This window comes from Aspergillus thermomutatus (genome assembly GCF_002237265.1).
Source record: "Aspergillus thermomutatus strain HMR AF 39 chromosome Unknown NODE_30, whole genome shotgun sequence".
In the NCBI taxonomy this organism is placed as follows: domain Eukaryota; kingdom Fungi; phylum Ascomycota; class Eurotiomycetes; order Eurotiales; family Aspergillaceae; genus Aspergillus; species Aspergillus thermomutatus.
In genome coordinates, this window is record NW_020798079.1 from 12,817 (window position 1) to 32,250 (window position 19,434).

Below are 19,434 nucleotides of genomic sequence, written 5' to 3' on the forward strand. Positions count from 1 at the left end.
CGCATCAAAGTCAAAGTGGTTGGGAATGCCGACAGGCTCAGAGTTGGCGTCTGGGCGTTCGTAATCCTGGGGTGGCAGGAGACCGAGGTGCTTGCGGAAAAGTTGTCGACGCAGAGAGGCGGCAAAGCGACTTGCGGTCCACGGCTTGCCATTCATGCTGGACTGAACGGGAGTGTAGTCTTCAATGATGACCGCAATCTCAGAATCGTGATCTCCGAGCTGAGAACGATCATTCAGATTGGCAGAGCCACAGATGACGACCCGGTCATCGGCAATCATAACCTATTCATCGTTAGTCAACCAGTGTCCATTACACAAGGGTGGTGTCGAACCTTTGAATGAACATAAAGTTCCTCAGTCACAAATGCATCGATCTCGGCCTCACTCGGGCCTTCCCAAGGCACGTTGCGAATGTCCTCGCCGTGAAGCATATAGCACTCGCTAACAGTATCCCACCGGCTGGACGTTGACTTGGCAGTCGACACTTGATGAGCAGCCTGCTGATATTGTTGCTGGAATGGAACACTTGTGTCGAAAGCGCTCCGAGCAGCTCCAGGACCATAGCCTCCTTGACCCACCGCATTCAGATCATGTTGTCTGCGAGCGTCTTCATAGTCGACACCGCTTCGTTGCTCGGCTTCCATCATGCGACTGTTGACATTGATGCGGTCGTAATTGCGAAGGTTATAGAACCGGATATATTCCATCGGGTTGAACCCCTCCTTGGCGATCAGTTCCATGATACTGTGGCCTCCGCGGTTGATGGAGTTGTACTGGAACTCCATAATGGCACGCGTTCCCAAAGATGCATCATCTTCAAGATCACCAGCAAAACAGGGGACGGTTGGAATCACGACAATGATCTTGTATTTCTGGCCCGCCCGAGCTGCGCGCAGAATGCGCTCCACGATAGCAGCACCGATCTTGTTCTTGACCGGCTTCTGAGCATCACCAGTTGCCGTGATGAAGAACTGATTTTCGATGTAGACAAAGTGCTCACTGTTGCGGATCAAAGCCGCGTAAGCATCGGCGATCGAGTGTTCTGTGGGTGTTCCATTACTCCATTTCGCGCAGCTGCGCACAATCTGGCAGGACATGTTGCCTCGTGGCTGGGGGGTGTGGCGCCCAAAAGAAGTCAGACGATCCTGGTATTGATGGACTTGTCCCGCCAATTGTCCGCGAAGAACATTGCCGTATCCTGTGAGCTCCTCCTTGAGGCGGCGAGGATTGAAGCTTGATCCCCGTTCGGAGTCGCCTTGGCCACGAGATTCCTCATAGGAGTCGTCAAAGCCCCTTGTCTGGGAGTGAGAAGCCTCCTGAGTAGGTGGAGGTGGGTAATAAGGAGCTTGGCCATGACCTTGGGCTTGAGATTGAGGGGCTGTGGAATATTGACTAGAAGGCTGTCCCGGAGGGGGAGGTGGGAACGAATCCCCAGTATAAGTGTATTGGTGGCTGCCGCTCTGCGATGGGGAATAGCCCGTGTAGCCAGATGGCGACTGGTAGCCCGGTGCTCCTTGAACGCCAATATTCGGCTGTGAGGGATAAGCAGAGAGGCCAGGGGCCTGTTGTTGCGGCGGAGGTTGGTGATGTGGCGCCGACTGCTGGGCATTGTATTGTTGACCGGAGGGCGAGCCTGGTCGGCCATACAAGACAAGTCTGGTATATCTTGCGTCCTTGCGAACCTGGTACTTCGTGTCGTAGATGAAGTTCCAACGCTCCACGAAATGCCGACGCAAATCTTCCACTACCTGCCCGTGCAAACTCACAGAGATATCGGACCATCCCATACGGGAGGTACGTTTCCGATCCAGCTGGTTCTTCTCCCAGTGCACAACATCCTGGAAGTCAAGGACTCTAGCATTGTTATAGTCCTGACCGGGGAAGACAATGTCGTCAAGATTGGTGGGATGGACATCGGCAATAGCGTGCTGGTGCGTATCCCATCGGCCAAAGCACATATCCAAGCCTCCCATGAAGGCGATTCTGCCATCAATCAAGCACAGTTTTTCATGGTGGGCCCAGTAGAGGATCACATCATCATTCATGCCATACAGCCCCTTGAGCGCATCGCCGGACATCTTTGCAAGCGAAACCGTGTCCAAGGTCAGATTTTGGAGAGAGGAAGTAATCGAGGATGCAAGTTCTTGACGATCGGGAAGATGGTCGGGGTGGCGGAACACGGCGATATTGGGATGGAGGTCTTCGAGAGCGTGCTTGGTGTGTGAGGAGGACACTGCGTGATCCACAATCAGCATAATGCACTCGAAACAGGAATGAAACAGGAATGCCCTGTCAGTCTTGATCTGTGAGTTGGTACATACGAGTCAATGCCTGAGTAACCTCCTTGTATACAATGATGTTGACCCGCACTCCACGCTGCGCAGCGGCCTGCAGCATGCGATCCAGCCGATATTGTTCATTCTTCGCAGGTGGACGTCTCAGGTACAATTCAGGAGATAGCCACCCTATCAAAAGAATGTCAGTCGCGAAACAGAAGCTCTGTTTGTACCCGGGATAAGTGCCACTTACAGTCCAGAATCCAGATTGTCTCCCTGGCGCTCTCGAGTGCCTTCGAGACGGCATAGAAGTAAGAGCATCCGTCGACATACCACTTCGCATCGTTAGCCTGTCGCGGAGCAGCAAAGCTACCGAATCTGTGCTCCGACTGAGGCTTATTCGGACCATACTCTGCATATGCTTGTGGATCGAGAGCATTGCCTACTCGCTGGGCTACGTCCGAGCTAATTCCGGTGACGGTGTCTTGAAGTTTTCCTAAAAGTCCTGAAAGCTTGTCCTGTTTCGCGGGGTTTGCCTGGTACTCGGGATTCTGGCACGTGTAGCTCTGGTTTTGGTTCTGGTTCTGGCTTCCGTATGGGTAGCTTTGCGAGGATCCTTGATTTTCGTAACTCTGACCCTGAACCGACGGTCACATAATATTAGTCACTGCAAGCACGAGGCACGCGATCTTTATGGGCTCACCCCATAACCTCCTGGATTATAACTCTGAGGCTGACTCTGTCCTGCCTGCTGGGGCTGGGAGTGGTGTTGCTTATAAGTGTCCTTCAGCTTTTTGAAGGTATCACCCACGAAGCTTCTCGTGCTTTCTGCCTGATCATCTTCCCGTCGGTGGTACTGGCCGTAGGCCAAATCGTCCTGTCGTCCAGACATTGCCGCAGTCAATAGAAGACGATCGAGTTATGGGGTTGAGGCAGAGGACCGCCCGCAGCTGATTGCATACAGAATCAACAACGAACTTGGAGAGATACGGAACAATTTATCCATTCATTGCGGGACAACCGACATGAGCCGGCGTCAGATCAGCCCAGTTCCTCATTGACACAGCCTCACCGTCAGCTCGTTAGTCTTGTTGACACTTGACACGCGGCACGCCAATACGCCACTTCTGCCCCGCTATCCTCAAACGCAACTGAGACAGCCCACTTTCAGCTTGGAGAAGAGAGAAGCGAGAACAGAAATCTCCTCACCGACAAAACCATCATTACTTTTGATAATTACACAAAGCATGAAGTTGTTGACCTGTTCAATAATGAACACAGTTAAATTCACAGAGAAACGACATTTTCCTTGACATACCCAGGAAATTCAGTTGTAGCACCTGGCGGGGTTTAGTTTATTGGTGCCTATTATCCCGCAACAAGCATTATCACCATTGTGGCGCAGCATCTGAACATCATAAATGCAATCACCATTGATTTGTGGCTGAAGATCAGGAGCTGTTCATCGAAGACAAAGACCACTAAATTCAAGGCTGTTCAGGCTCTTTTTATCCTGGGGGAAATGATTTTTGCACTGAAGAGGGTTCCAGTTGAAGACCCAAACAGGAACACATGTCCAGATGTAGGAAGACGCTGAATGTCTGATTAAGAACGTCTGTTGCTTCTGGAATTGGCACATGTGAGTCGAAATGTTGATTATATGACAACTGAAGGTACTGGAGTCATCAATCCTCAATGTGACCTCGTCGACGTCGGATAATATCTCCTTGTCGACATTCGCTTCGTTCCTCTACAGCCACCGGCGAGCGATAGATGTACGAGCAATGATCGGACGATCTGATAAGCACAGAATTGTCCGCGGAGATGCCGTCACAAACAAACCTAGAGATACAGAACCATTGATCATGAGGGTTCTAGATAAGTGAAGTTTCTCCAAGGTACTGGAGCAGAGAGACCCTAGAAGTGATGAACCCCGCGGGGATTTGCTCGAAACTGGTCAGGTACGGTAAGGAAATTACCTTATCCATGCCCACAGTCAGATAAGCCAGGTAGGGATGAGGTAATGGAGTAGTAACAGTACCGTATCAGTGACAACTGCCTTATCTCCTCTCTCCCCGCACGATGTGATTTCATTTTGGAGAACATGTCCCGCATTAGCATTAGATTATAAAAGGCTGACGTCGCTCCACTGATTGAAGGACAATTCTCACCTATCTCTCCTAAACGATTGCAACTGTCGATAAACATAGTGTCATATTCTTTCCCACGCGCATATCTTCTGGAATCGACTCAACTGACCACATCCACCCTCATCATGTCGCTCGCAACGCTTGACGTCAGACCACTCCCCTCCAGAACCACCGGATAACCCACTAATGGAATAAATCACAGGCCACCCAGCATCCTAACCTCCCAGCATCCGCTGAAACCCTCTTCAAAGCCAAGGCCCTGAAGAAGCTCAGCTTCGAGCAAATCGCCCAACACATCGGCCGCAATGAAGTCGCCACAGCAGCCCTCTTCTACGGCCAGGCAAAGGCTTCCCCAGAAGACATCCAGAAACTTTCGGAGCTCCTCAATATCTCCCCCGACGTTCTCGAAGAGCAGCTGAGCGGCTTCCCGGACCGTGGTCGCTCGGTTGAGATGCCCCCGAAGGAGCCCTTGATCTACCGGCTGTATGAGATTGTGCAGAACTACGGGTATGCGTACAAGGCGGTTCTCAACGAGAAGTTTGGCGATGGTATCATGAGTGCGATTTCGTTCTCGACGAAGGTGGAGAAGGAGACCGATGCGGATGGGAATAACTGGGCTGTTATTACTCTTCGGGGCAAATGGTGAGTTCCGTATTCTGGGTTTGGATGAAGGCTGACAATCGCAGGTTACCCTTTTCTCGTTTCTGATGCGGAGTATGCTATAAGATGTATGAGATTGAGATTTGTAGAAGTCGAAAGTAAGGCTTTTTAATTTTGAAATGAGTAGTATAATGTAGGGTAGCACATCTATAAGAGTTTGGATGGCCGAAGAGTTCTTATGTATTGGCCATTGTAGTAGCACTCAGAGCAGTATACTTATAGTGACCATCGATTTTAACGATGCTTTGATCCGTCTCGTAGATGCAGACACGAGAAAGTCTACCTGTAGGGTCAGGTAGGAGCTTATCTGTACCTGAGTAATTATTCAGGTCATCAAGTCCAGATTGAAGCGAAAGGATACCTCAGAAGAAGGACCAGAAGTGACAACTGCCCATTAGGCTAGTAGATCATCTCTCAGGTGGATCTCTAGCAAAGTTCTGCTAGACTCATAGAGACGATCATGAAAACAGAGCGAATGACTTTAAGCCATGGATACGCGACACTCCGAGCACTCTCAGTGAGGTAGGACGTTCTGCTGTTTTCACTTTCTCTCACTTGTCATTCGGGATCGATCATAAGGGAGACTTTACTTTTACCTCTTTCTCTCCCCATCTTGCCAATACATGAAACAGTTCAAACTTACTCCTCAAAGACTGACAAGCGCCCTTATTTTCTTCCAACACCTCTGCTACTTCCTCATCATTCCTACGCTTTCCCCCCTTCTAAGACTATCAACGATGTCTAACCCAGCTACGCCCAAGAAGGTGTCCTGCACTTTTCCCGACTGCCCTCGCCGCTTCAACACAGTCGAGGAGATGAAGAAACACAAGAGGTCCGCCCCCGAACACGAATACTGCAGCCGCTGCGACGAGGACTTCGAGAACGAGGAACGCTTCCTGATCCACAAGATCAAAAGCAACAAGCACATTGTCTGTCCGATCTGCGGCGTCGACTTTCGAAGCGAGGGCGGCCGTGACGCACACATTCGCCAGGTGAGCTGTACTCAAACTCGCCAGTCTTTCTTCACGCGAATAATAACTGTGAGGGATGGGTAGTACCATCGTGCCGAACAAAACCTGAGCTGCTATGGCTGCAAGGCTCACTTCAAGAGCGCCAGCGGCCTTATGCGCCACATCGAAGATGACGAGTGTCCTGAGATCACGAAGAGGCGTCTCCTCCAGGAAAGGTCAAAGAAGATCATGATCAAGCAGGCTCTGAAAGGCGGCGTGGGCTCGCCCCTGTCCATCATACCCCGTCCAGGCGATTCGGACGACGTCGACGGCGGTGTCAAGGTGAATCCGCTGGAGTACGACAACCGCGAGGCGATGGCAAACCAGCCGAAGCGTGGCGACAATGGTTCAGCTACGACGGTTTCTGCCCTGCTGTCGCAGAAGCACTGGCCAGAGCTGAAGACGCCTACCAAAGCGAGAGCAACGAATGACCCCACGCCTGCTGACCTGATGGCGTTCTCTGAGCTCGCCATCGCCGACAGAGCCGAGGATGGAGACTGGAAGGTCAAGGGGAGGCTCATGACAATTGCGGAATCCGAGGGGGAGAAAGACGAGAGCCAGCGTCCCTTTGGCGTCGGAGCCCCGGATGCTGGCCAGATCCTGCGCTTTTTGCAGAAAAGCTGGGACCCGACCAACTTTTTCAACTCGTACAGCGGCGAATACGTGTGTCCTTGCAAAGCACGGTTCAAGACCATGAAGGAGTTCGAGGAGCATATGTTGACGAAGAGCCAAGGCGCAAGAGGCATGCAGTACGTATTGCTCGTCTGAATCGGCTGTAACGAATGCTAACAACTACTGATAAAAATCTAGGTGTCCCGGATGTCAGCGTGTCTTCAAAACCACCGCGGCCTTAATTGCTCACTGCGAGTCAAATACCAGAAGATGCCATATCAACACCAACCAGCAGTTCGGTCAGATCATTGACGAGGTGAGCGGGGGAGTCATTCAGGCGGCTGGCTATATGCCAGATGGAACTGTGAAATATGAGGCTGGAAAACTGGAGTTGCCCAAGGCGACCCCCATTGGCGTTGACCTCGAGAAAACCAAGTGGTAGTGAACAGACACATTGTGAGCATCCTCTGACTTCCGTCCGCCAATCATTTTGCTGTGGCAATCACGAGTCGTGCAGCAACATTCCAATTCTTTTTTATCACTGATGCATGCTCATCTGCCGCATCGCATTCAGGCAAACTAGATCTCAAGACTGCGTTTTCGCAAGAGCCTGTTCAAAAACCGAAAAGTTCATTTGCAAAGCACAGAAATCCTCTATCTGGGGAAACAGTTAACAAATTCAAGAATTCATTTCATTATGATCAGACAATCAGCTAGCGATGGGTATAACGAGCATCGTAGGACAAAACAGCCCTGTCAAGAGACTTAAAAATAAGGCAAACAACACCAGCAGAAACCGAGCAGCCACACGAGTCACACATCATAGCTCATCACCTCCATCGTTATGAGCCTTGAGTCCCTGAAACCAGCAACAATAATGCTTAACAGCACTCCTCACAGCACTCGAAGCAGAGGATACCGGCGCAACTAGTCTCACATTAGCCAATTCCAAACGCCATGCCAGTATAATGGGTGACAGTGACATACACTCCACAGCAAACATCTCCGGCGCCACCACCGCGCAGCTGCATCCCCATGGACTCCTGGTTATGCTTTAGACAAGATTAGTGTCTATTCCTGATTGTAAGAATGGGATCGGTGGATGGAAACAAACCGGTTGCTCGGTCACGACACGCTCTGTAGACGGGGCCTCGGGGCTAGCGGGCTGCTGCATGGTGAGGGTCTTGGGGTCCCAGGTGGGTTGTTGCTGGGCGGGAGCAGAGTCCTTGGAGGATTTGAAGAAGTCGAAGAGGCCCATTTTGTGGTGTAGGTTGGACTTTGTATGAGAGGGTTGAAGAAAGTGTGATAGGGTGAGGATGCGGAGAGTCGGTGCAAGTTGAGTAGGACGGTGTCGGAGTATGGAAGCGTGGTAGAAGACGGGAGAAGGCAGGACTTATGTACTTTCCGAAACCTGAGCTGGGCCGGTAAATAAGACGCTAGAAGATAAAGGTACAATAGCACCGCCACTAACTAAATAGTCAGGATTATAGGCGCCCTCTGTTAGTGCATGCTGGAAAGTCAACGCTGAACCTAGGTAATGAATACACAGAGTCATATGGTTGGGGTGGAGTTGGACGGGAGACAGGTCGTCGTCCTACAGCCACTCATGGATGATGGCACAGAAAGAATCCACGCTGTTTGGCCCTCAGCCCTGCCGACTTGCGTTGTCGGTGGAGACTTCTTCTTCATTTGGATGATTCTGATGGATTTGATTCGATTCCATAAAATCGACCTTCCCACAATTTACTGTGGCTTGTTAGCACAGCTAGGCAACCTCATTTCCGATGATGCGGTGAAACCATGGCTCAAATTTCAGTCTTTGGCCATTGTTTGTGGCTAAGCTTTGCTCAAGCTCCATTTGTCCAGCTTGGCGGGGGCTATTCTTAGGATACTGGCCAAGTGCCTTCGCCGAACGCCGATGTAGGGCTGGCTGGGGCACACATTCCAGTGGTCATCCGCATTATTCAGGGATTGCAACCATCAGACTTCAGCGTCATTTCATATTTCGATATAATGGGAGGACTTTTCAGCAACAGGTCAATAAATGAATAGTGGAGTGCCTGATGATACACATTGAGTGAATGATACCTGGAATACGCGCCCTCGGGAGTATCATATCTGGATTTTTCAACGCAGATATCTGATGGCTATATAGCCTCATATCGAGCTCCCAGTCCCTTCTCTGGCTGCGATGTGTTAGCAGATCGATCAGGTAGAACCTGGTTGCGAAATGAACAATTTCAGTCCCCGTTTTCATGAGCCCGCGACCAATCCATGAGGGGTGATTGTGCCCATCTTTGAACCTCAAATGCGTTGCCCGGAAAAGTCTTCATTCTCAATGTAGCCGTGAATTGCTTTACCCTGAGTTTTAGTCAGAGGAGACGTTGTAGGGAAGTAAGCCTGCAAATGGTGGGTATTATTCGCTGGGATCCGCATAGAAGGTCGTATTCCACTGCTCCACTATAGCACACTCAGTAGAATATGATTTATGGTAACTGACAGGAAAGAGAGCATGGCTATAAAAAGTCCAGAAGAGGTTGAATAGGCCCATCTGCCTGGACCTAAGATCAGGAAAAGATTCCTGTTGGATTCTACTCCGTAAGTTTCACCACATTTTGCACGGAGCCTCTTGCCTTGAAACTTATGGCTACTGTTGATCTGCTTCAAGAATCATGTTTTCCCGGTCCTCTTTGATACCTCTCCGTGGCACATCGTTGGAATAGAGCTAACCTAGAGATCTCCAGGTCGCGTCGGCCGGAAATGTTAGCAAGAAAGTCACACAAAGAAACTGCCAGACATGGATTGTCGAGTCCGCTGAGCAACTCGTTAAGGACCGTATCTTCAGCAGGGAAATTGCCAGTTACCTTTGCGCAATTCAGCAGTGATCAAATCCACAGACTGGGAGCAAGGGTATCCAGGCTTTGTGCTGGAATCCAGATGTCGAATATTTTCTGTCTCCCATGAGAATATTGGTTTACAGCTCCGGAGACAAATGATGTAAATGCTGGTCCATTTTTTGGGCAGATCTATGCTCTTTAATGATTGCTTATTGACCCCAAGAGACTGTTGGCTATCAATGCAAGTTGATCTGCGACGGTCCTAGCGCCTCCACTATCAGCCTTGACAGGTTACGTAGTCATGTAGACTCTTTATCAATTATGACTGTACGGACACGATCAGATTAAATTCCTTTCGACAAGACGAAATAAAGCCAAGGATGATAGTATGTCTCGTCATCCATGGGATCCAGAATCATTGGCAGATATTTCACGCGCCAATCTTCTTGGAAGGCATCATTAAAGTGGCTCAGATTCACTCTTATCCACCACGCCTTGCAATATTCCCAGTATGCAGGATACCAACCAGCCTGGGCCCAGTCGACAATGGCGGCCACTTTCGGGCTCCGCCCTGGGGATATGATGATATTGGGCGGAAGAAGATCATTATGCGTAAAACAAACGTGTGTCTTGCAGCTAATTTCAATCCCGCAGGAACTGTGAAACTGTTTGACAGCGTTCTTACCTTGGAAGGGACCAATAAGGTCTGGATGGCTTTTAAGAAATATGTCGTTTAGCGGCCGATTGCCTAGACTACCTATAAATTTCGGTGGTTAGGTCTCCTGAATGCCACAGGGTTGAAACTCACCTATATAGTGGACATCAAGGTCTTGTTCCAAAGACCTTATTATTTTTAGGTAACCGCGTAGTTCCTCATAAATGGCTTGTCTCTTATCTTTATTTAAGCTGCCCCATCTCGCCATTAACATCTTACCCTTAATGAGCGATATGTAGAGAAAAGTCTGATCCACATCCTCTGCCTAGCTAAAGACTTCAGGAACAGGCATATAGTTTTATAATTATTCGCGTACCACTATTTAAGTCTGGGCTTCGACAATAGTCATATCCGCGCCATACTTCACAACCAAGCCTAGTGATGGGATCGCGACAGGTAGTAGGCAATTAAAACTTGCAGCAGAGGCATGGCTTGAATATCTCCTGGTGATGGAAGTGCATGCGCTCGTTTCTCCTTGAAGAAGCTGGATTCCGGGAAGGTCTTTATTTTGGTAGAGTGGAGAATTATTAAACTAGCGGTAGGCCTAAAAAAGACAATATTGACTAAGACAAGCGCGACTTGAGGCAGGATACTCTGAAACGGATGTTTGGGGTGAGCGAACGCGCAAGTCATAGATAGAAGTACGCTCCACGTGACACCCGCTAGGCACCATTATGGCCAATCTCTTCACACGCAGGGGTTGTTGAGTCTGTCAAGAGTAGAAGCAATCCTATTGGCCTCGAGTACACTACAGCAAGGCAGATAGAGCTCACGGTATGGTCTCTAGAATAAAGTGATAGCATTCGTTTCGTGTGTGCCTTGTGCTAACGATATGACCTAAGGCCAAATAACTGGTCCTAAACAACGCGAAATATTGATCAGATGGACGACTAATTATCAAAGCCTGACGGCTGACCTAGCTTCCTCGATCTTTCGGTTCAGGCTCCATATAATAAGTGTACATTTACCGCCGTAACCTCGTCTCTCTAATGATGTGGGTGCCAGTTTCAGTTATGGTGACCTCAACCATGGATCTGATAACAGATCCTTTGCCGATTCTCTCTCTTCCGGTCGCCATCGAAGCATCTTGCGCATGAATCCAAGAAATAGCTTTTTCTGTGAGCCTTGCAAATTCCCTTCTAAGTCCTCCAAAAACAGTAAGGGAATTTGAACTCTTCCTTTCCAATTACCTGGGCATTCTCTGATCAGCACCAGCAACAAACAATCATACTGCCAAACATACCTTCACTATCAAAGAATTCTGTAGCGTATTCGCTCTTTCAAAGCATATCTTTTGGTGGAGGCCCCAGAAGCGCAATCATCTCAGCAAGGTGATGACTGTCAGAATTTTGCTTGGATTGATCCCGCGCATAGAATAGATGTCCTCTTTGGAAAAGGTCCCACGTCTGCAAAAGGTTCATTATTAGTCTAAGTAGACCAGATGATCATCATGCCGGGTAAAGAAAGAGACAGGGCTGGAAGAAGCGCGTTACATACCACGACTGCCACATTCTAAATGTCAACTTTCTGGTCTCAGGGCATCCGCAATAGCACTTCGGGGGCATGGTATATGTAAGGTTGGATATCCCCAATTTTAGTTAAGCTAAAGTAAGCCTGGCTAAAGTCACATAATACAGGTCGACCATGTTACTTAGTTCTTCCGAGTTTGCGAGAGGCATATATCACATAATCCCTAACTATCTTCCATGGCCCTTTACCCCAGGAGTATCAGTTCTACCTTCTAACAAATTAGTATCATCCCTGCCTAACTTATTGTATACATTTCCACTGCAATTTTACACAAAGAATGCTGAATCTTGCTCTTTTTAGTCTCTCAGTCTCTTGCTTAATACACTATATCTTTTGCACAGTGGTCATACAGAACAAAATGACCTACACTTACGCGTGCCAAAGGCACCTTTTTAATTATTAATAGCATTATAATAGACTATATAACAGGCAACCTTAGCGCTTCCCTGCCCTGGACAATAACTAGTTGGTTATCTAGTCTATGCCCTTTAGTGAAAACAAGTTTGTGCCAGAGTACTACTCCGGACTCCGGAGATCAATCCAAAACTGTTTGGGGCCGAAAATCTGAACCCAGCCCGATTTGCCTAAAGAAGTGGGCCTCGGCGCGGCCCTCAACCCCCCACTTGGCGAGGGTCCTTGAGACTAATATATTAATGGCATTCGACGTTTGTTGAGATACGTCGGCCATCAAAACCTACTAATACTATTTCCAATATGAGCTGCAGGGTAAGCAATAGTCTGAGAGAGACACATGGACTGCGATACATGGAGCTCTCGGCCATCTTCCATCACAGTCAAGCCCAGTATCCCAGTACACAGAGCTAACCCGATGATGCCCAGAAACTCCCCGACTTCGTGAAACACATGAAGCGCGATCCCTCTGGCAAGGGTTTCACCCACCTCGGCAAGGATGGTGTATTGCGTACCATCTCAGGCGACTATGAGGTTGTTGATGCGCGCGGCCTTGACCCTGAGCAGATCAAGGATATTCTGGATGTTATGCCCTTCGAGCAGGCCCAAAAAGAGGACTTCTATGGTGTGGACGGCACAAAGGTTACAAGCCAGGAAGCACTATTCCATCCAGCGCCAGGAATCCTGCCGACTAAACCAACCGAGGAGGAGGCTGCGGAGAGACGGAGACTCATAAACCAGAGTTGGGAGGCCTATTCGCAGGCGAAGAGGAAAGAGCATGAAGGGACTGGAGAAGGCAATTCTCCGGAGGAGTTGCCATAGCAGGGTTCATTCGGACACCAACAGTTGAAGTCAAGTGCAGAGCATGTATTGTACCCTAGTTTTTCCGGGGGCAAGACTGGAAGAATGACGTTCATTTCCTAATTCTCCAAGAAAGACTAGTAAACTTGGACACTCCTTGTAGAACTCCCACGAACGAGTGGTTCGACATTCGAATACTTGACAGCCTGGGTGTAGCATTGGGCTAAACAGGTATTCGCATTGTATCCCTATTATTATGTTACGGGAGTTATCCATACTTTGTGGGAAAAGCACACTAACATAATGGGACGACTACAGCACAACCACGCTGGAAGCAAGTATGGATACATAGGGCCTGTCCACGTACCTACACCACTGACAGACATCATCACAATCCTTAACGTGACTGATCTAACATGCCTGTTAGAAGCTATGCTCATTCTAGTAAATGCATAGTACCTGTAAAATTAGCCTGTTCATGATGAGGGATTGGATATTTAAAACCCTGAGAGGACCCTGAGGGCCCACTTTCTTAAGTCCTGTTGGAGGGAAGTAAATGAACAGCGCTAAGAGGGATACACTCACTTAATGCTAGCTTAATTTTACATAGCTATATCTTACTCTGTGAAAGTCGACATGCACCATGACTGCGCCGTAAGAACCCATTATTGACTGATGTTTGCTGTCGCTGAATACCCCTGGCAATAAGTCATATACTAAGCTTTATTTAATTTAACCAGTATCTAAATAGCTAGGCTAGCCTGTCTAGAACTATCTATTAGTCCATTAAACATCTTAACAATGACCTACTGCCTAATGAGGAGCTGTTTAGTGATGTAGTAAGTTAGTTATATTAGTGTCAAAGCCTACTAATGACAGGCATAGTTCTTAGTTAATGGAGAGCCCGCAGCAAGTTCTACTCCAGTCAGCGTTTAGTCGATGACCAGAGAGACTGTAAGTAGCGTTCACCTTCCCTCAACCCTGTATCATTTGAAAATGATGACCTTTTTCCGAGCACATTAAGCTGTAAACCCAACTAGCACACACATAGCCGACAGTAAGTCATACACATGGATGACAGAGCTGACTTGAACGAGTGGGTAATCTAAGTGGGTGACCTATATCTATCATCCGTTATATTGATAAAAGTTGGGGCTTTGCATAAGCCAGCTTTAGAAAATCGACTGGGATCATCTGCTTCCGGAATAGCAATACCGGTCTCTCGAGTATGCGGTCTCAAGGAGTCTACTCTACCAGGTATTGCCATCTGACCACCTAAACTGCGAGTATAAAGCTCTCTCTTCTCCAGTGGACAAACAGCCATTCAGCCCTCATCATCCAAGCCTCTCAAGACAACCAATCTTCAAAACAAACTACAGTCACTTCTTCGCTTTACTCTACTTTTCTCTCCTTCTCTCCCAGGGTTTCCTCTAAGAACACCAACATGAAGGCAACCACATTGGTCAGTGCCATCACTGCCTTCGGCCTGGTCAGCGTCGTCTCGGGCACCAAACTCTCCTACACCATGGCCGAGGCTATCTGCGGCGACCTCGGCGTTATAAACGTCACCGACCTCCCCGAGGGCGTCAATCCCAATGCGGTTCGAACATGCAAGGAGCACCCGGAGGGTGGTGCCTTTCAGAAGAGCCTCGACAAGCGCGACTGCTGGTTTGGCAGCTCTCTCGGCTGCAGTGTTGGCGGATACTGCTACAAGTCGTGCGCTCAGCCTGGCTCTGGGGAATGGTGCTGGACAGCCCAAAACAATGGATTTGGAGACTGGGTCAGATGCAAAAGCAGCAGCGACTGCAGTCGCGGGGATCAGTGTGGTGCTGGTGGTTGCAAAGCATGCGGATGCAGCTGCTAAGCCTGGAAAGCAAGCATGGCCTTCGGAATGTATGTACTACACCTCTACCAGCACGCGAGTTGGTCTGATGCTAGGAAGCCCGATCTTGCCAGGTACCTTAGATACAGACAATAAAGACTTTCAGTAAAAGCACGTATTTGCCAGGAGTAGGGCAAAGCTGCCGGCGCCCTTGTCCTTACTCAGAGAAAATGTGGTCTTGGGTCTGAATAACGTTGTTCCGAAGGTGCAAAGCACTTTGTACTTCTGTGGAATAGAAAGCGGATGAGGGATTGTCAGGCCAACAATGAGAAACGAGCCTAAAATGCATACAGGCGGGCAAAAGGACCAAACGGCTGCCAAGGAAACAGAAACAGGCCGCGGACTGCATCTCGGGCTACTCCGGCCCCCGTATTTTGCATCAACCACCAACGAGTCCGACATCAGAGAAGTAAAATAAAAAAAAAAAAAACGTGAACCAGCGATCCCACTCCACCATTATTCCGCCAGCTCACTTCCTCAAAATCTACAATCTCAATTCGAGCAACCGAAAACGAAACCATCACCCAAAATGACCACAAACAACCGCGAACCAGACATGCAATCCATCCGAGAAGCAGACTACCTCCGGTTCAAGCACTACGCCGCCCTAACCTTCCTCGTCGCCTCGCCCGTGCTCATCGCCCTGCCCCCGAGAAAACTAGACCACCTCACCGTCCTCCTCGCAGGCGCCTTCTGCGTCTCCGCAAACCACCTCACCCGCGAACGCACAGGGCGCAGTATCGTCGAGCGCATCGAGGCGCGCATCGCCTCCGCCCCGTCGCTCGCCGTCTCCGACCTCCCCAGCCAGCGGGCGCAGGAAGTCCAGGCGAAGCTGCGCGCGGCGCGGGACGCGCAGATCCGCGAGGGGGGACTGGTGGGCGAGGAGCTGGAGAAGTTGAAGGCGAGGCAGGTGCAGGATAAGGGGGTTGCGGAGCGGATTTGGATGGGTGGGGAGACGGAGGGGTGGAAGGAGCGGCGGCTGAGGGAGGAGCAGAAGGCGCTGGAGGAGGGGAAGGGGTATGGGGATTTGATCAGGGAGCATATTTGGGAGGTGTGGACGTGGGGACAGAAGGATGGGTCTAAGGGGGGGTCGAAGGAGGAGTGAATCGTGTGTGGATGACGGTGGCGTTCTCGCGCGGAAGTGTATGATATAGGGACTATTGTCTATACGAGCTTGGAGTTTGGCGTTGGGCAATGATATCACTTTACTTTGAGCGTGGCTGGATATAAGCACTTTTGACTCCTCAAGCGAAGGGCACAGACGGTGGTCTTCCGGTGTCTTTGGGATCATTGCTCGCTTCTTACCAGCTAGGAAATATTCTTTCAGACAACCTTTGATGATATTCTACGTCAATGAACAATTGCCACTCACTATAATGTATCTTTGAACAAAGTTGACTGCTTTAGGTGCTTAATACTGTATATAGTAGCCTAGATACTAGCTAAATGCTATATACAGATACCGAATGTAGACAAACATGATGAACAAGGTAACTTGTCCGCAGAAGAGAAATATATCAGATGATGCAACGACACCAGGATCCTATCTGCTTAATGAACAAGATCAAACAGGTTACCGTTCGTCGCATTGGTGTCGTTCCGACCCAACGATCCCAGCTCAAAGTTCTGGATGGCACCCCGAAGAAGACCGTAGTGGGTGATGTAGGTATCGTCCTTGGTGTCGGGGGTAATACCGGCACCGAACAGCAGGGTAACAATCTGGTTATTGTTGTTGGGGCTCGAATCATCGTCGTTCTGCCATGTGGCCTCGTCAAAGGTGGCGACGACAAGCGTGCCCTGCTTCTCCAGTTCCGGCAGGTAGAGGTCCAGGAAGGCGTTGAACCAGTATCCTGAGGTGGTGGTCTGATGCTGGTAGTCTGAATCCGACATGGGGTCGTGGCCGTTGTGCAGCATGTCCGGGACATAGTAAGAGTAGGCGGGCAGCTTGTGGGACCTGACGTCGTCGGCGAACTTCTCCGTGGCGTTGTAGATCTTGGTGCAGCGCTCGTAGTCGGAGGTGTAGGTGCTGAAGAGCAGGGCGGGGACGTCCAGACGGCGGTAGACCTGCGCGGTCCACACGGGGTTGGTGTTGTCCATGGGTCCGTTGAAGATGTAGTTGTTGCAGTCGAGGGGCCCGCGGTGGGTCACGGCTGGGCTGTACCATTCGACGTACGTGGCGTAGTCGATGCCCTTGACGTCGAGGAGATCGTAGACGGTGGTCGCGTCGATGTTGTAGAAGTCCTCGTGGGCCATGCCGAAGAAGTCACCCGCGACGAGAGCAGCGTAGTTGGGCAAGGAAGGATGGGTGACTCCGTGGGAGTTGGTGAGCAGTCTGCCGCGCCGAGCGAGCAGCTGCCAGAACGGATCGTCCATGGTCCAGCTGAACACCTCGTTCTCAAAGATGACGTGAAGGATCTTCTTGAACTTCTGGCGCTCGCCACGGCCCTCTTCGTGGTCGAACAGAGGGGCCGGGTCGATGCCGCGGGGGTTCTTCTCTCCGACAGAGAAGAAAGGGTACATGGTGTAGGAGCCATCTGGGATGAAGTAGCCATCCTGAGCATCGTAACCGGTGAGGTTGGCAATGGCAACGGTCTCGTTGTTGACCGCCCAGTGGTAGTAGCCACCGTAGACTTCCGGATCAAAGGGAGCTTTGTATGAAAAGGTGTAGTTGGCGAGACGGGGGTCATTCCTCTGGAGCACACCACCACCGATAAACGGGATTTGATCAGCAGGAAGAGCCTTCTGGCTGGATGCCAGAGTGGCCAATGCCACAAGGGCCGCAGAGGTAGTAAACATTTCAATAATGATCAAGAAACACAAAGAAATGAGTCCTGGAAGATGACAACATCAGGTCGATATAGCCGTGGAAACCAGTGCCTTTAATAGCACTTCTAGCAGACTGCTGCTCTCCCTTTGCAATCCATATGCTGATATAGGCAAGACCCTACTGTCCTATCATATCATCATAGTTTGTCACTTCCTAGCCAAAAGCAAAGTCCTCCTGAAGATCTTACCCACAGAGATGCACAAAAGAAAGCAACAAAGGGACATTATAATAACCAAAAAGGGCTAGGCTGTATCCTTGACCTGCAGGCTAAGCAAAAAGAAGCTTTCCTTGGAAGATGTTGGGTTGCTTGGCAATGAATACCCTGAGGCATGCCAAATCCCTCCATGGCCATTGGGTACCTAGTAGAACCTCATCTCCGGGCAATGTCTGCATCATATTGTTGCTGCCTACAAAAACCGGATCCGTTGCTTTGAGACCCCACACAAGTAAGCTTATCATAGAGGGATAGGGTCTCAAGGAATCCATGTGCAGGAAGTCGGGTACTCAATAGGGTGCTGAGATTTACTACCAGCAATGCAGGACAGAGAAATAAAATTACATGAACAGAGGAACCCTGAAATCCTCTAATACCATTCTTGTTTGGGTTAGTCTTAATCTCAGGAGAACTGGTAATCTGATTGGTCTCCGGCATTGATTTAGGTACTTTGGGTAAATTATACCTATCTAGAGAGGTATACGCTAAGAAAAAAATCAACTTTCTAGATCAAAGTAAAGGGACAGCATGTGAGACCATGAGTGTTCTATTGGCGCCTTCCATTGATCCGAGTTCCTTATTTATCCTCCACATTCATATCGATGGATTTTTAATATGGAGTGCAGATGAATGCCAAGTTAGGTACAACATCAGCTATAACTAACTCCCATGCTTCAAGGCTGAGTATCGACCGCAGCAATGCCTCGCGCCTCCAACAACTAATTGCTGCACGTGTCTGTAGCTTAATTACTTGCCCTAAGATACTGAAGTTATTCTGCCTGAGGCACGAAGAGACTGTGCCAGGTGGATTAGTAATCAAATATAAACAAATGCTTGGTTGCTGCATCGTGACTGGCTCAACAAGGCCACACAGGCCATCCTTAAGACCCGGGATGGGCTGCTGCGCGCGGCCGTGCCCAGTCCCCTGGGCAGCTGCAAGTTCCTCAGCGACATCACCAATGAGGAAATGTTTGCGGCACTGCGCCGCCACAAGGAGCTCATGAAGGAGTACCCGCGTGCGGGCGCGGGTATTGAGGCCTACGTTGATGCCAGCGACACTGGATACACGATTAAGGACCCGCAGACGCATGCGCAGAAGATGGTTATGGGTGTTGATGGGGAGGAGAAGAGGAAGAGTGTCTTTAGCGATGGGGTCTTGAATGGGCTCAGGGAGATTGCCGTCAATGGCTATCCGAATGGCCTGCGCAATTAGACATAGAGATGGTTGGAGTTTATGGGAAAAGATTTGGTCATGATTACTTAGAAAATAAGTTGTATATGTGATTAGGTTGTCATCGCTTGTTCATATGAGACAAATGAAAGAGGAACTGGTTGATTCGCACTTTCTTGAAGATCCTTCATTGTAACAACGACTTATTTATAAGGGCTGATGGACTATGGTCATCACGGATTGAAAACTTCTCCTAGTAGCCCAAGATGCATGACAATCGATTTACATCCCGCGAAGTGACGGCGAGTCATAGTGCCCCCACAGGCGGTTGAACAACT

At 49.5% G+C, this 19,434-nt stretch overlaps 7 protein-coding genes across 7 annotated transcripts; 5 read left to right on the forward strand and 2 right to left on the reverse strand.

The window, feature by feature from the left end:
- Positions 1 to 4,551: 4,551 nt before the first annotated feature.
- On the forward strand, positions 4,552 to 5,134 carry cyn1 (putative cyanate hydratase; the record flags this gene model as incomplete). The annotated part of the gene is made up of 3 exons (XM_026756300.1): positions 4,552 to 4,572; positions 4,629 to 5,068; positions 5,113 to 5,134. The coding sequence occupies 3 exons, from the start codon at positions 4,552 to 4,554 to the stop codon at positions 5,132 to 5,134; spliced, it is 483 nt and encodes a 160-aa protein (XP_026617010.1).
- A 2,455-nt stretch (positions 5,135 to 7,589) lies between these two features.
- Positions 7,590 to 7,966, reverse strand: CDV56_103056 (uncharacterized protein; the record flags this gene model as incomplete). The annotated part of the gene is made up of 3 exons (XM_026756675.1): positions 7,590 to 7,635; positions 7,696 to 7,760; positions 7,823 to 7,966. The coding sequence occupies 3 exons, from the start codon at positions 7,964 to 7,966 to the stop codon at positions 7,590 to 7,592; spliced, it is 255 nt and encodes an 84-aa protein (XP_026617011.1).
- Positions 7,967 to 12,504: 4,538 nt separating this feature from the next.
- Positions 12,505 to 13,023, forward strand: CDV56_103601 (uncharacterized protein; the record flags this gene model as incomplete). The annotated part of the gene is made up of 2 exons (XM_026757220.1): positions 12,505 to 12,516; positions 12,631 to 13,023. The coding sequence occupies 2 exons, from the start codon at positions 12,505 to 12,507 to the stop codon at positions 13,021 to 13,023; spliced, it is 405 nt and encodes a 134-aa protein (XP_026617012.1).
- Positions 13,024 to 14,446: 1,423 nt separating this feature from the next.
- CDV56_103804 (uncharacterized protein) lies at positions 14,447 to 14,993 on the forward strand (the record flags this gene model as incomplete). The annotated part of the gene is made up of 2 exons (XM_026757423.1): positions 14,447 to 14,670; positions 14,729 to 14,993. The coding sequence occupies 2 exons, from the start codon at positions 14,447 to 14,449 to the stop codon at positions 14,991 to 14,993; spliced, it is 489 nt and encodes a 162-aa protein (XP_026617013.1).
- Positions 14,994 to 15,413: 420 nt separating this feature from the next.
- On the forward strand, positions 15,414 to 15,989 carry CDV56_103893 (uncharacterized protein; the record flags this gene model as incomplete). The annotated part of the gene is made up of 1 exon (XM_026757512.1): positions 15,414 to 15,989. The coding sequence occupies one exon, from the start codon at positions 15,414 to 15,416 to the stop codon at positions 15,987 to 15,989; it is 576 nt and encodes a 191-aa protein (XP_026617014.1).
- A 446-nt stretch (positions 15,990 to 16,435) lies between these two features.
- CDV56_103993 (uncharacterized protein) lies at positions 16,436 to 17,680 on the reverse strand (the record flags this gene model as incomplete). Its single annotated transcript, XM_026757612.1, has 1 exon — positions 16,436 to 17,680. The coding sequence occupies one exon, from the start codon at positions 17,678 to 17,680 to the stop codon at positions 16,436 to 16,438; it is 1,245 nt and encodes a 414-aa protein (XP_026617015.1).
- An 860-nt stretch (positions 17,681 to 18,540) lies between these two features.
- Positions 18,541 to 19,138, forward strand: CDV56_104218 (uncharacterized protein; the record flags this gene model as incomplete). Its single annotated transcript, XM_026757837.1, has 3 exons — positions 18,541 to 18,545; positions 18,605 to 18,659; positions 18,791 to 19,138. 3 exons carry the CDS (start codon positions 18,541 to 18,543, stop codon positions 19,136 to 19,138), a joined length of 408 nt encoding a protein of 135 aa, XP_026617016.1.
- Between the last annotated feature and the right edge of the window lie 296 nt (positions 19,139 to 19,434).